The 14,740-nt window shown below is 34.8% G+C and overlaps 1 protein-coding gene across 5 annotated transcripts in view; it reads left to right on the forward strand.

Annotated features, from left to right (window-relative positions):
• Positions 1 to 14,740, forward strand: part of LOC111052504 (transcriptional regulator ERG homolog) — a 183,518-nt gene that overhangs the window by 113,747 nt on the left and 55,031 nt on the right. For all 5 annotated transcript variants that reach the window (XM_039431590.1, XM_039431592.1, XM_039431591.1 and 2 more), the window contains one exon: positions 5,090 to 5,158. In XM_039431590.1, the coding sequence (XP_039287524.1) occupies positions 5,090 to 5,158 (69 nt within the window). The remainder of the gene's footprint in view (positions 1 to 5,089; positions 5,159 to 14,740) is intronic.

Here is a 14,740-nt window from a genome sequence, read left to right on the forward strand (position 1 = left end):
GAACTTATTATTCTCCATGTTCAACTTATTTTATGAGTTTAAGATAGGATGGCACCTGGAAGAATGCCCCTTGAGGTACAAAACTATAGAACTACAGGGAAAAGAGATGTGGGGAGGCCAAGAAAGAGATGGGTACCGAAAGGGATTTTATTATTTTTTATATTCCGAAACTTATTTTATGAGTTTAAGATAGAATGGCACATGGAAAAATGCCCCTTGAAGTACAAAACTATAGAACTACAGGAAAAAGAGATGTGGGGAGGCCAAGAAAGAGATGGGTACCGGAACAGGTTAATTAATAAACCTAATCCCTGTAGTGAAGATGAGATCATGATGAACTCATTTTATTTTCTATAGTCACTCCTATCCATTATTTCCTATGTGCATTGGTGAATCTTCATGAGTTTCAAAAACAATCTCCATTGATGGTATTAAAGGTAACTTCAAAATCAATTCTGTTACTGGATTGACATAATGTTTTGTGAGTGTGATCAGCTGCCTCAGGAAAGGCGAAATTCTCCGATAAAACTCAGCTTTGTTCTCGAGAAAATATCACCATGACATGACTTGATGTTAAATGTTACTGTAGAAACATAACCTATTTTTATGGACATGTAACATTATCAAAATTTGGGAATGGAATAGTTTTGGGCCAAGCTTGTTGTTCCTACCCAATCATATTATTTTATATGATTTGTAATATTGTATCCACGAATAAATAAATAAATAAAAGAACGCAGAGCAGCAGAGCCAGTAGGAAAGCTATAGTTTTGAGTTACAATGTTCAAATTTATTATCATATGAAAGGTCTACTTCATGATTTCCTCAAAAACTAATGTAGTTATCATAGCATTGAAGAGGAACCAATCTTGATGCATCCCAATCATTCCACGAATCTGTAACCAAATACTCGTTTAATTATAGTGATAAGAACATTGTAGCTCCGATTGATTTGAGAGGAGGCACATCCAATCTGGTTGGAGACGAATGTTTGAAGATATTGTAATTTTTTTTCTGTAATTTATTTGCCAAATTATTTTACTGGCATAAATCTACAATCACAAAATAATAAAGTTAACAAAAGTACAAAATTTTTAGAAGTATACAGTACAATAATGAAATTAATAATATTATAAGTAAATCCATTTATATAAAAGCGAAATGGCACTCACTGACTGACTGACTGACTGACTCACTCACTCACTCACTCATTCACTCACTCGCAGAACTAAAAATCTACCGGACCAAAAACGTTCATATTTCGTGGGTATGTTCAGTTGACCCTTTAGAGACGCACTAAGAAATCTTTTGGCAATATTTTAACTCTAAGGTTTGTTTTTAAGGGTTTAAAGTTCGTCTTTTAGCATGTATATTCTTCTTCTCTCAATATCTTAATTATAATTGAAATTTCCATATCATATGTTACTATAGAACTATAATCCAGATAGAGTACCTCTTAGAAACAGTTGTTAACTGGCAACTAAATTAAAAATTTTGTCAGGTTGGCATTAAGTTGAGTTGACTTTGTTAGGTTGGCACCAAGTTGAAGATTTAAATGCATTTATCGCGGAAAAATTGATTGGGCACTGCTACTTCAATCCTGGGAATATTATATTACCAGCCATATCCGTTTAGTCTGTACCCTCGACTGGATCGTCCTAACATATGGTAAATGCTCAAATAAAAACTGCAGGCGAGCCCCCTGGCTAGACGGATACGGCGAGCGAAGCGAGCCTGACGGCTAGTAAATTTATATAAAAAGGCACTACTGGCATAAGTGGAACTTGTTCGCTCTCAACTCTAAATTATTAGTAAAACCTCTCATGATATGACAGAGAAACCATTTCTTATTAAGAGTTTCACAAAATCACTCTAAAAATCTGTAACCAAATATGATAATGAATAGAGTATCTGATTCTAGAAGAGGAAAAGACGAGCATAACAAGGAGGTTTCGCTTTGCAATTTGTAGAGAAAGTTATCATAGCATGAAAGGGCGCAAGAGCACCGACTGTTGGCTGCAAAATAGCAAGGGAGAGAAATCAGAATTGCAGCAACCGAAAAGGGACATCTGATAGAGTTAGGGTCCCTAACTTCCGTTCCATTCCCTCTCCACCCGGCTCCCCGTCTTTATTCCGTCGGTCCATCCACCCATTATGGCCTCTGTGATGATTTTCATGATGATGATGATGATGCACATCGTTGGGATGCCGAGCGCTGATCAAAGGATCCACTCATTGAATGAAATCACCAGCAACTATCATCACCAGAGGCATCTTTCCAGCGGGATAAGTTCCACTTGTTCCGAAACTTGTGTTGGAATAAGTCCTTTGTGATTGTGGATTCACGTGAATCATTGCTAAATCAACTATCGCACTCGAGAAATTTGTAAAAGTATATAGCCTTTGCTATTTTAAAAGCAAAGGAGTTTACTACTCCTGAATTATGTCTCTAATCAGTTGTGTAATTGTGAAAAATCTAATTTGTAATTGTCAAACACTTTTTATTATTATAAATTATCATAATATATACAGAACCAGGTATCGTGGCTCTACCAGCCACATCTTCAGTATGTATTATAATAATAAAAAGTGGTTGACAATAATTTCAAATTAGTGTTTTCATTATGGAAAAGTACCACAATATCACTCACAACACAACTGTAAAGTTGTGTAATTCATGAATTTTCTGTTTTGATATAGGATAAGGCCTGGATGCACAGAAGCCGGTTGAATTTTAACCATGATTAATTCCACGAGAACCAATCAGAGAAGGTGTTTTTCAAAAGACGGCTTCTTTGATTGGTTTTCGGGGAATTAATCACGGTTAAAATTTAACCGGATGTTGTGCAACCGGTTCTAAGAGTATTAATTACGGAAAGAGTGAGATTGATAAGTGGAACTTATAGCCAGGCTATCAGGGAGGATATGGAAAAATTGCGATAGGTGGAAAATAAAAAGGAAGAGAGGCAGATAGTGGATGAAGAATTATAGTTATGAGATTTTCATATGAGTAATTGGTATACAGGGTGATTTTGATTGACTTGGCAAAAGTGTAACGTGATATGAATTTTCGGCTCTAAATTTAATATTTTCTAAATTTGGCTTATTGGTTTTGTGTTTTGTTTCGGTTTTGTATATGTTTGAACTTCTTAACATCAAAAAGAGTTTCATTTCGAAGTGAAAAGTGTAAATTCAAAGTATTGTGCTCACTATATACTTGAGCTGCGTTTACACCAAAGTTATTGATGAAATGATTATTTTTCCGTCCTTATAGATTCTATTACACTATTAAACTATTCTATCACTGTATAACACGCATTTTTGTTGAATTCAATATTTGATTATTGTTATTCTGTAATTTACTTGTCATTGAATAAAGATTTATTTATTAAATTGAACGGAACTTGACAAACACATATGCTCATCATGTGTATGATACACATAATTTTCAATACATTATATTCAATCCAATAGAATCTATGAGGACGGAGAAATAAACATTCCGCTAATAACTTTGGTGTAAACGCAGCTTTAGTGTCTGCTTTCCCATTAGGGAGCTTTGGACTATATACGGCGAGGTGGAACTAACCTTGGGTCTCCCCACCATTCAAAGCCATACGCTAATAATAATAATAATAATAGAGTGATTAATAATGAGTAATGGTAAAAGAGGCTGATTTCAGAAAAAATAAGTTCTGACAAGAAATAGGAGAGTTAACAAAAGATTATTCAATACAGAAGATGGTGTATGATATAAAGAGGAAATTGAAGAAAAATACATAGGAGAGAAGAGAAGAGACAGAATGAAGAGAAACATGAAGAACATTGAGATGCAGTAAAAAAGAGAAAATAAGAGAGAGATAGGGATAGAGTAAGAGAAAGAGAGAATGACAATGTCAGAGGAAGAGAGAAGCGAATCACCGGAGATGGTGTTTGCTTGGCCACTATTTGATCGGGCCGTTGAAGCGAGCAGCCGACAAGGAATTCCTTTCCTGGCCCCTCGATCTGTATCATCCGTGGCACAACAATAACACACTTCTTGCTAAAACGTCTGTCAGTTCGATTCACACATCGGCTGGCATTTGAGAAGGCCATCAGCCTGAATGAACTGAGCTAAACAAAGAGGGTGAATATTGGTATCTGGTTTGATTCTAGAATCATCAATAAATAACTATTCAATTTATTTGAAATTCTAACCTTATCTTGAACTTTTTCACCTACAAATTTGAAAGTGGGTGAATATTGGTATCTAGTTTGATTCCAGAATCATCAATAAATAACTATTCAATTTATTTGAAATTCTAACCTTATCTTGGACTTTTTCACCTATAAATTCAAAAGAGGGTGAATATTGGTATCCGGTTTGATTCTTGAATCATCAATAAATAACTATTCAATTTATTTGAAATTCTAACCTTATCTTGAACTTTTTCACCTACAAATTTGAAAGTGGGTGAATATTGGTATCTAGTTTGATTCCAGAATCATCAATAAATAACTATTCAATTTATTTGAAATTCTAACCTTATCTTGGACTTTTTCACCTATAAATTCAAAAGAGGGTGAATATTGGTATCCGGTTTGATTCTTGAATCATCAATAAATAACTATTCAATTTATTTGAAATTCTATCCTTATCTTGGACTTTTTCACCTACAAATTCGAAAGTGGGTGAATATTGGTATCTGGTTTGATTCCAGAATCATCAATAAATAACTATTCAATTTATTTGAAATTCTAACCTTATCCACAGAGAAGAAAGCAATCTTTATTGATCCCTCCTACTTTGTGCCTTATCTTGGACTTTGCCACCTTAAAATGTGGAAGAGAAATAGCCAAGGACTACCTCATTCATCTAACAATTTTATCACATAAGTGTCATTTGCATTGTAAATAAATTGATAAATAAGTATTGTAGGTAATAATCATGTAGAATTCTAATTTCATATGGAAACTACTTCAAGTGATACAATATCTAATTCAATTCAAAATAGTGAATTGAGTCTTTGTATCAACGTCAGATTTATTAGTTGGTTAATATAAGAATTGGATGAATTGAATAGATAAAATTTTCTATGTTTTCTTACAGGCTACAGCAATACACTCACAGGAATGACAAAATCGTCTTTGGATCCACACAGTCATCTACGGCAACCAGGTGAGTCGGCTTCACATCAAATTAAATCTTTTGAACAGATATCAGCATAATACCATTAATGTCGTGAAGTTATATTTTTCAAATTATCTAGAATAAATATACGAATCTGAATCATGATTGACCTGTAAAAATAACTTTACTCACAACTAATCGAATCATTTGAACAGATATCAGCATGATACTATTTATTTTGCTGTTATATTTTTCAATTTTTCAAATTATCTCAAATAAATAATACGAATATGAATGAATCATGATTGACGTGTGAAAATAACTTTACTCACAGCAAATTAAACCACTTGAACATTATTAATCAGCATAATACCATTAATTTTGTAAAGTTATATTTTTCAAATGATCTAGAATAAATAAATGAATCTGAATCATGATTGACGTGTAAGAATAATAGCTTAACTCCAATTGTATCATCCTTATCAATCTCTTAATTTAGATTCTAGTCCCAACCCGAATCATTTCTCGTATCGTGATCCAATTTCACATCCTACTCATCGCGTAACGGTGAATTTTATCTTAGATCAGTACTAGATATTCTGATGAATTTACAGTTCAGTACTGCAGTACATCCACTACCTCCCTTAAACAAAGCCATAGTGTATTCTGGTGACATCAGCAAAGTTAGGGCTCCTACAGCAATAAAAATTTGTTGATTTCAGCTGATCTATATCAGCTAGTGTTTTATTGGTGTAGGAGCTCTACCTGTGTTTTTTTCACGGAGGTAGTGGTACATCCTTCACTGAACTTGTTCAAAGCATCAGAATTCTTGTACCTCGGAGATCACAACATGAAAATCAAAAGCAGGATCTCTTCATTCCTTATCTACAACTATTCCAACCAGAGATTGCTATCCCTACTCGCAAATTCTCAATATTTGAGTGTAGAAGAGGTATACAGAGAAAATAGAAAATGTTTGACAACAATTTTTCACAGATTAGTCATGTTTTTGTTCTCTTCATCCTATACTATTAAACGAGCAAATTCTGTTTATATGTTTAGATGTTTATAAATGTTTGGATTTCACCGAATTTCGAAAACGGCTCTAACGATTCTCACGAAATTCAGAACATAGTAGGTTTATAATATGAAGATTCGATAGCGCTAAGTCTCATCCCTGGGAAAACTCGCTTTAAAACATTAAAAGGATAATTCTTATTCATCCTTGGAAAAACAGATATCAATAATTATTTCGTCGTCTGTTGGTCATGGAATTGAGTGAGCGAGTTCATGTGTGGGGGACTGTGTCAAAATTATGACTCAGCTGTTGAACTTTTGTAATCATTCAATCAGGTACTTAGTGCCGGTTGCAAAAAAGCCGGGCTATTTTCAATCCTGGCTAATTCCAGTAGATCCATCTTTTTAAATGGTCTTCTCTAATTTGGTTCACGTGAAGTTAATCAGGATTAGAATTTAACCGGCTTTTGTGCAACTGGGCTTTCATGAGGGAAATTTTTGCATTCCTCTGGGAATTCACTATGATTAGATAGAACATTTCTGTATGAATGTTATTATAATTTCTTCTTTCGTATAATTTTTTTATGCTTTTGTACTCCAGAGCCAAGCCCGGTCCCCGATATTAGGTTCTGTATAAGCTCTTAGGGCCGGTTCCCGAGCTCGGGATTTAGGTAGGTTCTAGACTTCAAACAGCTGGAGTCAAAAAATTGGATTTCTAAAACGGGGCGTAATAGCAGTAAATAATATTACAGCAGAATAAATCTTAATTTTCTCATTACTATAATCGGAAACGTTTTTCCTTGACGAAATGAAAAATTCCCAAATAATTCAAAATAGCTAAGACTTTAGACTATTTTCCATTTATTTTATTTTGTGTTCAAATTTGTAGTTTTTCTAAATTAAACTTAAACGTGATTTTGATTATGACTACGACTACGCTCCGTTTCGGAAAGCCAATTTTCTGACTCCAGTTGAATCTAGAACTTAGCTAAATCCCCAGCTCGGAAGCCAGCCCTTAATCTATGTCATCCCAATCAATAATAAGTCAATAATGACCATTTTCAATGATTAATTTTTATTGTTTTTGAATGAATTGTATCATTGTTATGTAAAACTGAATGGATTGAAATTCCTATTTTCTTGTTCATAATGTTTCAGTGTTTATCATAGGTCTGATAACACCTGACAACGTAAGATGTATTTAACTGAATACCAAATATGATAATAATATCAAAATGTCATCTATCATCAAAGTTAGTAGACAGACTACTGTTATAGAGAAACAATAGCATAAGTAGATATCCCATTGTATAGGGCGTTTATGTCGCAACTTTTACTGTTATCTCAAGCCGATTGTCGATTGTTGTCGATTTTTACTGTTTTGACCGGGTAAGAGTGTATGAAAGGCACAATATTGATTGATTGATTGATTGATTGAGTACTTTATTTATGTAGATTACAATATATACTGGCTTATACTCTTATATACAATAGCTTACAATACAGCAAAATTATAGATAAATTTACATAATAAAATAGACTAAGAAAATAATTATTGAACTGTACATGAAATGAAAAAGCAATTTGTAATATAATAGCTATAGATAATAATAAAATTATATTGTTATGCATCTACATAAATTGGCGGAGCTTTGGACATATCAATGTCCATTCTTCGGAAAGAATATTAAAAATATCCTCCCCACTAACTCTCTACCTATGAGAGACTACCAGCGTCACAAAGCTTCACGGGAAAGAACTACGTGGACTATAGGCTTGAGATAACAGTAAAAGTTGCCACATAAACACCCTATACCATGGGATATCTACTTATGCTATTGTTTCTCTATGCTACTGTCTACTAACTTTGATCTATCATAATATATACGAGAAGGAGTATTGAAAGGGAATATAGAGGAAAAAATATAAGAATAAGGATTAGAAAATGTGATTATGGAAGGGGAGTCAGTACACAGTTACTGAAAAACATAATGACCCTTCCTGAATAAAGACGCTAGTTAGCTCACTAGTTTGAGGGTGGAGATGAAAGCTGAACAATTGTGCGCAATCGATTACAATTTTCAACGCTTTTACATCTCCAGCACCCTTACACTACAGCCATGAACAGAGAAAGGAACAGTTAAGGAGAGAAACGACACTTTAAGCTCTTTTCAAAGTGATCGCATGTAGATCAGGATTGCGGAATACCTCAAGCCCAACGTTAGTAGACAGACAGACCTACTCTGTATTACAGCCTACGTCACGGCTGCAGTTCCCCCACTCAAATTGCATGTCAACTCAAATACTACAGATCAGTTACCAAACTTCTGTCGACTAACTTTGCCTTAAGCCCATACCCAGAATCTTAGACTTATCGTTCTTAATCATCTTAGGGCCATATGCTTAAACTGCGATTAACGCAAAACCACGTTTACTTATAGATATGGTTGCATTTATCATAATGTAATTCATACAGGGTTTGAACGAACAGCTGACATTTCTCCGTTCAAACCAATGTACCTGGAGTACATGATTGTATTCTAGGTAGTAGGTACCTTGGTTCAAACTGAGTATCTACATACGGGCCTTAGAATAGCAATTAAGCCGTGTCCACAATGAACAAATGTTCGACAAAAATGTTTGTTGAAACAGTTTGAGCAAATTTTATTATTTTTGACAAACAATGTTTGCCCGTGGCCAGTGTGGACGCGTCACCAAACAAAATATTTGTAAGTGGAAAGAACAGGTTTTATATGTTTTGCAGCTATTTTACAGCTGTGAACACTGAAAATGTTTGGAAAAAAATAATTTTTTGTTTGACAAACAATGATTGTCCAAACTTTTTAAAATGTTTGTCCCTGAGCTCCTCAACAAACATTTTTGCTGCACATGTATGTCGAACATTTGTTCAGTGTGTACACGGCTTTATATGCAGAATATTACAGAACTGCAATAATAATACATTGTATGGGAACAATTCATGAGAGAAACTTAGAGTGTTGTTTGATAGAAGCCCATGTCATTTCTTCTCATAACTTTCCATGTAGTAATGAAGGTGATTATCCTGATTATCATGATTATCCTTATTGCATAGAAAGGCTCCAAGCTATCACAATCATGAATCTATTGGAAGATACCGGTTTCGGTTGTACACCATTGACAGACTATCGAGAACTAGAACTCAGGTACAGAGCAACAAATTTTGACTACTCGGTCATGATAATGACTAATAATTAATAATAATTGATAATAATAAACATGATTAATAATTATTAGTAGATGAATGGCCTATCAAGGTAAACGTCTGCCATTGGACTAGACAAGCAGCTTCCACAATATTGGTAGGAGCTCAATCTAAGAACTGTCGATGATATTGAGATTATGCGATCAAAATACTTTTTTTTAATGTCAATAGTTCACCAACTGGTGAACTGGAATTGTCCAGAGAATTACTGACAAATAAAGGAGTAAAACAGGGATGCCCAATTTCACCTGCCTTTTCCAATATTTATGTTGATGAGTTTATGCATGTGTGGCAGCAACGCGTTGATAAGGGTATTTCTCTTACCCGCACTTATATGTACCATTTAATGTTTGCGGACGACACAGTAATCATACAAGAATCTAAGGACAAGCTACAAATCGCATTGCATGAACTCTCAATAAGCGAACATTTTAAAATGAAAATTTCGACAATCAAAACGGAAATCAAGCGAGTGGCCGATACGATCAAAAATAGTATTAAGAGACAGGATTCTGGAGCAGATTTCAAGTTTAAAATATTTAGGCTGCGACATCACATATAATTACGACCAGGATGTCCAAAAAAGATATCAAAATTCAACCTAGTGTGCGGAGCAATCACTCGATCTCTTAAAGGTAGAGCCCGGAAGAACACCTTGATCAAATTTTATTGAGCCATGGCGATACCCACTTTGACTTACGGAAGTGAAGCATGGTGCTGACAAGGAAGCTTGAATCAAGAATACAGTCAGCAGAGATGCGATTCCTTAGACAAGTCAAAGGATGTACAAGAGAGGATCGGATTCGGAATGAAAATATAAGAAGAGAATGTGATGTCCAACCAGTGTTGAGTTTGATTAAAACATATAGAAATAAGTGGTCAGATCATGTACTTAGAATGCCTGAAGACCGTTTCCCATTGAATGCCCTACTCCACAAGCCAATAGGCAGAAGAAGTATTGGTAGACCGAGGAAGAGATGGACGCCGGAACAGGCTTGAACAGCCTAATCCATGATGATGATGATGATGATAGTTGATTGATTGATTGATTGATTGAGTACTTTATTTATGTAGATTACAATATATACTGTCTTATACACTTATATACAATAGCTTACAATACAGCAAAATTATAGATGAATTTACATGATATAGACTAAGAAAATAATTATTGAACTGTATATGATATGAAAACGCAATTTGTAATATAATAACTATAGATAATAATTATATTGTTATGCATCTACATAAATTGGCGGAGCTTTGGACATATCAATGTCCATTCTTCGGAAAGAATATTAAAAATATCCTCCCCACTAACTCTCTACCAGAACGTTAATTTCATTATTTAAACTAAGGATTTATTTATTAATGGAAATATTGTAAAAGTTTTAATCAATATGAATATTTAAGAGAAAAAAACAGAAAATTATAAAGTAAAATAATTATATAGGTAGATAAGATCAAATAATTGATTAATAAAATGAAGTAGGCTGAAAGTAGATCAGGGTAATCAACTTTCAGTAATATACAGCAGTATGCAGTGGATAAGTGAAATAACATGAGCTTATATAATATATATATATATACAATTCGTTCTATAACAGGTTTAAAGGTTTGTATTTGTGGGATGGGTGGGGGATGGTTGTCATGTGATCGTTCTAGGGCCGGACAGTTTCAGTCATTTCTTCCAAAAGATGTTTTTTTAAAGTCAGGATGAAGCTCGCTCGGCTCTCGATGGACCTGATAGAGACAGGAAGTGCATTCCATGCACGACAGGCACTGACTAAGAAGGATTTTGTGAAAATAGTAGTTCGATGATTGGGTATCCTTAAAGTACTTTCTCCGGTTCTAGTATGTGAAGCATCTATCCTCCTACCTTCAGAGACAAATTTGAAATCATCTTTAAAATAGTTCGGATTACCGTATTTCAAGATATCTCTAACAAGCTTGACTATTCGAAAAAGCCTCTGATCGGGAAGCTTCAATGTTGAACTAGCAATGTGGGCTGGGGTGATATGATCATGGCGTTGGAGAGAGTAGACGAAACGTAGACAATAATTTTGGCAACGCTGTAGTTTATCATTCAGAGTGACTTGCATATCGTTAAGAACAGAATTACAATACATTAAATGTGGGAAGATGAGAGATTGAACCAATAATAATTTAATGTTTCTAGGGAGGATATCGTGCATTTTCTTCAATGCATGCATGGCTGAGAATACCTTTTTACAAGTTTTGTTCACTTGTTCTGACCAGTCAAGAGTATTATTCATAATAATGCCTAAATTTTTAACTGAGCTACAGTAAGGAATGTCATTACCGTCTACACTAATTTTGTGAATCGATTCAAGGTCAATATTGTTTATAAGACGAGAATATCCAATTATAATGGGTTGTGTTTTGATGGGATTAAGCTTAAGGCCATTTTTCTTTGTCCATTCCACTATCGAATTGATATCCTTATTCATTATTCCAACTGTTTCATTAATTTTTGTTATGGGACAGCTTAAATAGATTTGAAGGTCGTCTGCATAAGTATGGAAACTGGAGAATTTGATAATGGAAGAAAGGTCATTAGCATACAAAGTGAAGAGGAGAGGGCCTAAAATTGAACCTTGTGGTACTCCATGCATAACGTTTTTCCAAGTTGACTTTTTGTCACCGACAGATACACATTGTTTCCTACCTAATAGATAGGATTTAAACCAAACTAACGAGTTGCGACTGAAACCAAGAATAGCCAACTTATTCAGAAGGACTGTATGATCAACAGTATCGAATGCTTTAGAAAAATCAAATAGGGTGAGGATGGTGCATTTTCTTTGGTCCATAGCTAACCTTATATCATCAGTGACACGAAGCAGAGCTGTCTCAGTTGAATGGAATTTTCTAAAGCCTGATTGAAAGTTATGAAGCTTACTATTGTTGTCTAGAAATTTTACAACTTGAGCATAAATGAGTCTTTCTAGCACTTTGGACAATGCAGGTAAAATACTGATTGGTCTAAAATCCTCAACTTTATTGGGTGATGGAACTTTATTTAGAGGGCGAACCAGAGCAAACTTCCAGTTTTCAGGGAAAATGCCTTCTTCAAGTGACTTGTTGAAAATGTATGTAATGGTTGGTAAAACAGCAAATAACATCTTCTTGATAAATTTAATAGGAATTTTGTCTACACCCGTAGCATTACTATGAATACGTTGAATTGCTCTGAAAGTGTCTTCTTCTGAGATTGGATGGAAATGAAATTGATCAGTGATTGGTAAATCTAAGTTTGTAACCTGCTCTTCAAGATCATCTATATGATTAGCAATGACAACTTCGTCGCGTTGGTTAGAGTGTGAAACGAAATGGTCATTTATATTATTCAATGGTAAGTCAATTTGTGGATTCGATTTCTGTTTGCCAAGCCCGAATTCTTTTATTCCCTGCCAAAGTGATTTAGAGTCTTGTCTATTGTTTGTCATAAACGAATTCAAGTACCTATCTTTGAGTTCCGTAATTCCTGTTTAACCCTATTTCTAAGGCTCCTGTACTCTATCAAACTGTCCAAGTCAAATGTCTTTTTAAATTTTCTATGTGCTTTGTCTCTACGTCCCATCATCTTAAGTATGTCTTCAGTCATCCACGGTACTCGTCGTTTTCTATTAATCCTCCTTGTCACATAAGGTGCATGTTTGTCATACAAAGTCAAAGTCCAATTTTCGAAAGTCTTGACCATGTCATCAACTGAGGGTAATGCTTCAATTTGATGCCATGGAGTCTGAGCCACATCAGTCAGGAAGGCGGCTTCATCAAAGTTTTTGAAGTCTCTATAAGTGATAATTTTCTGTTCTGGCTTGGGTATCTTATGGGAAAGTACACAGTAGATCAAATCATGTCTAGAAATAGCTGGGACTGAGATTTGGCCTGCTTGAACAACCTCATTGGGATCACTAACAATGAGAAGGTCAATGAGTGTGTCTGATTCATTAGTATGATGAGTTGGATCGAGGGGTAAAATAGTCATGTTTAGGCATTGGAAAATTGTAGTCAGTTGAAAGTAGTCAAAGTTACGATTCGTCATGTTCAAGTCGGTGTTCATATCCCCCATAACTAGTATACGGTTATAACAAGGCATAAGAGAAAGCAAGGCATTTTCGAAATCTGTGAAATGACCTATTTTTGGTGGGCGATAACAGATACCAACGAGTAATTTATCATTACTAGATAAGGATAATTCAAGTAGCATAAACTCTGGTCTGGAACAATACTCTTGTTTAGATGTGATTAAAACTTTTGTTTTGATACCATCTTTCACATAAATTGCTACACCCCCACAAGCTTTATTTAATCTATCATTCCGGAAAAGATTGTATCCAGGCAATGCAACAAAATTTGATGAAATACTAGGCTTCAAAAATGATTCGGAAATTCCGATTATATTGAAGTCCTGAAAACGGAAGATTGCTCTGAGTTCATCAATGTGGCAACTGAGGGATTGTACGTTAAGGTGAGCAGCCTTGAAAAGTTTTTTGAAAGAGTGGAGCTTATTTGCTAGAAACATACCTGCGTCATTATTACTATTATTGAAATAATCATACCTACTTGAGGGCGAGCGAGCTGACGTGTCAGTAAGAGGCATCATGGAAGCAGCAGACCAATCGTGAACCGACCTCAGAACGACACATGACGGGGGAAATGGGGATGAAACTGATAAAACTTAACCTAAATGAAAAAGTCTCTTGATTCGAGTGCATTCAGTATGCCTTGACAGTTCGGCTCCCTTCACTATTTAAAGCACTAGTTCAGACATTCACTAAACACAATAAGATGTAGATGTGTGGAGTTTCGGTGATGAATAATCCTAATGGTGAATAAGATGAAGATTGAGGAAGAACTGGTAGTGGGAGATCTGGTCCAAGTGGAGATAGAGCGAGTAGGTATCCAGTAGTGGAAGAATCGGGTCCAAGTGGAGTAGAGCGAGAAGGAATCCAGTAGTGGAAGATCGAGTCCAAGTGGAGACAGAGAGAGATGGAATCCAGTGGTGGAAAATCGAGTCCAAGTGGAGATAGAGAGAGATGAAATCCGGTAAAAACTGAAAAAGAGAAGAAGAAGCCAGCAGAAAAACGAAAAATCTTTGAAGAAAGTTATCAATAGAGGAAAGATACATGATACAACTGATAATGAATAATATTCGCATAAAATTGAAGAGGAATAGTATGATTTAATGTGGGAAAGAATCGAATATTATATAGATAAATATATGGATATTATAATATAATATATGGATATTAGTAGAAGGTAATCAGATAGAAAGAGAAAAGGTAGAAAGATAAATAGTTATAGAAAGAAAAATAAACATTTGAACATGCTGGATAGCTAGT

This window comes from Nilaparvata lugens, chromosome 6 (genome assembly GCF_014356525.2).
Source record: "Nilaparvata lugens isolate BPH chromosome 6, ASM1435652v1, whole genome shotgun sequence".
Taxonomy (NCBI): domain Eukaryota; kingdom Metazoa; phylum Arthropoda; class Insecta; order Hemiptera; family Delphacidae; genus Nilaparvata; species Nilaparvata lugens.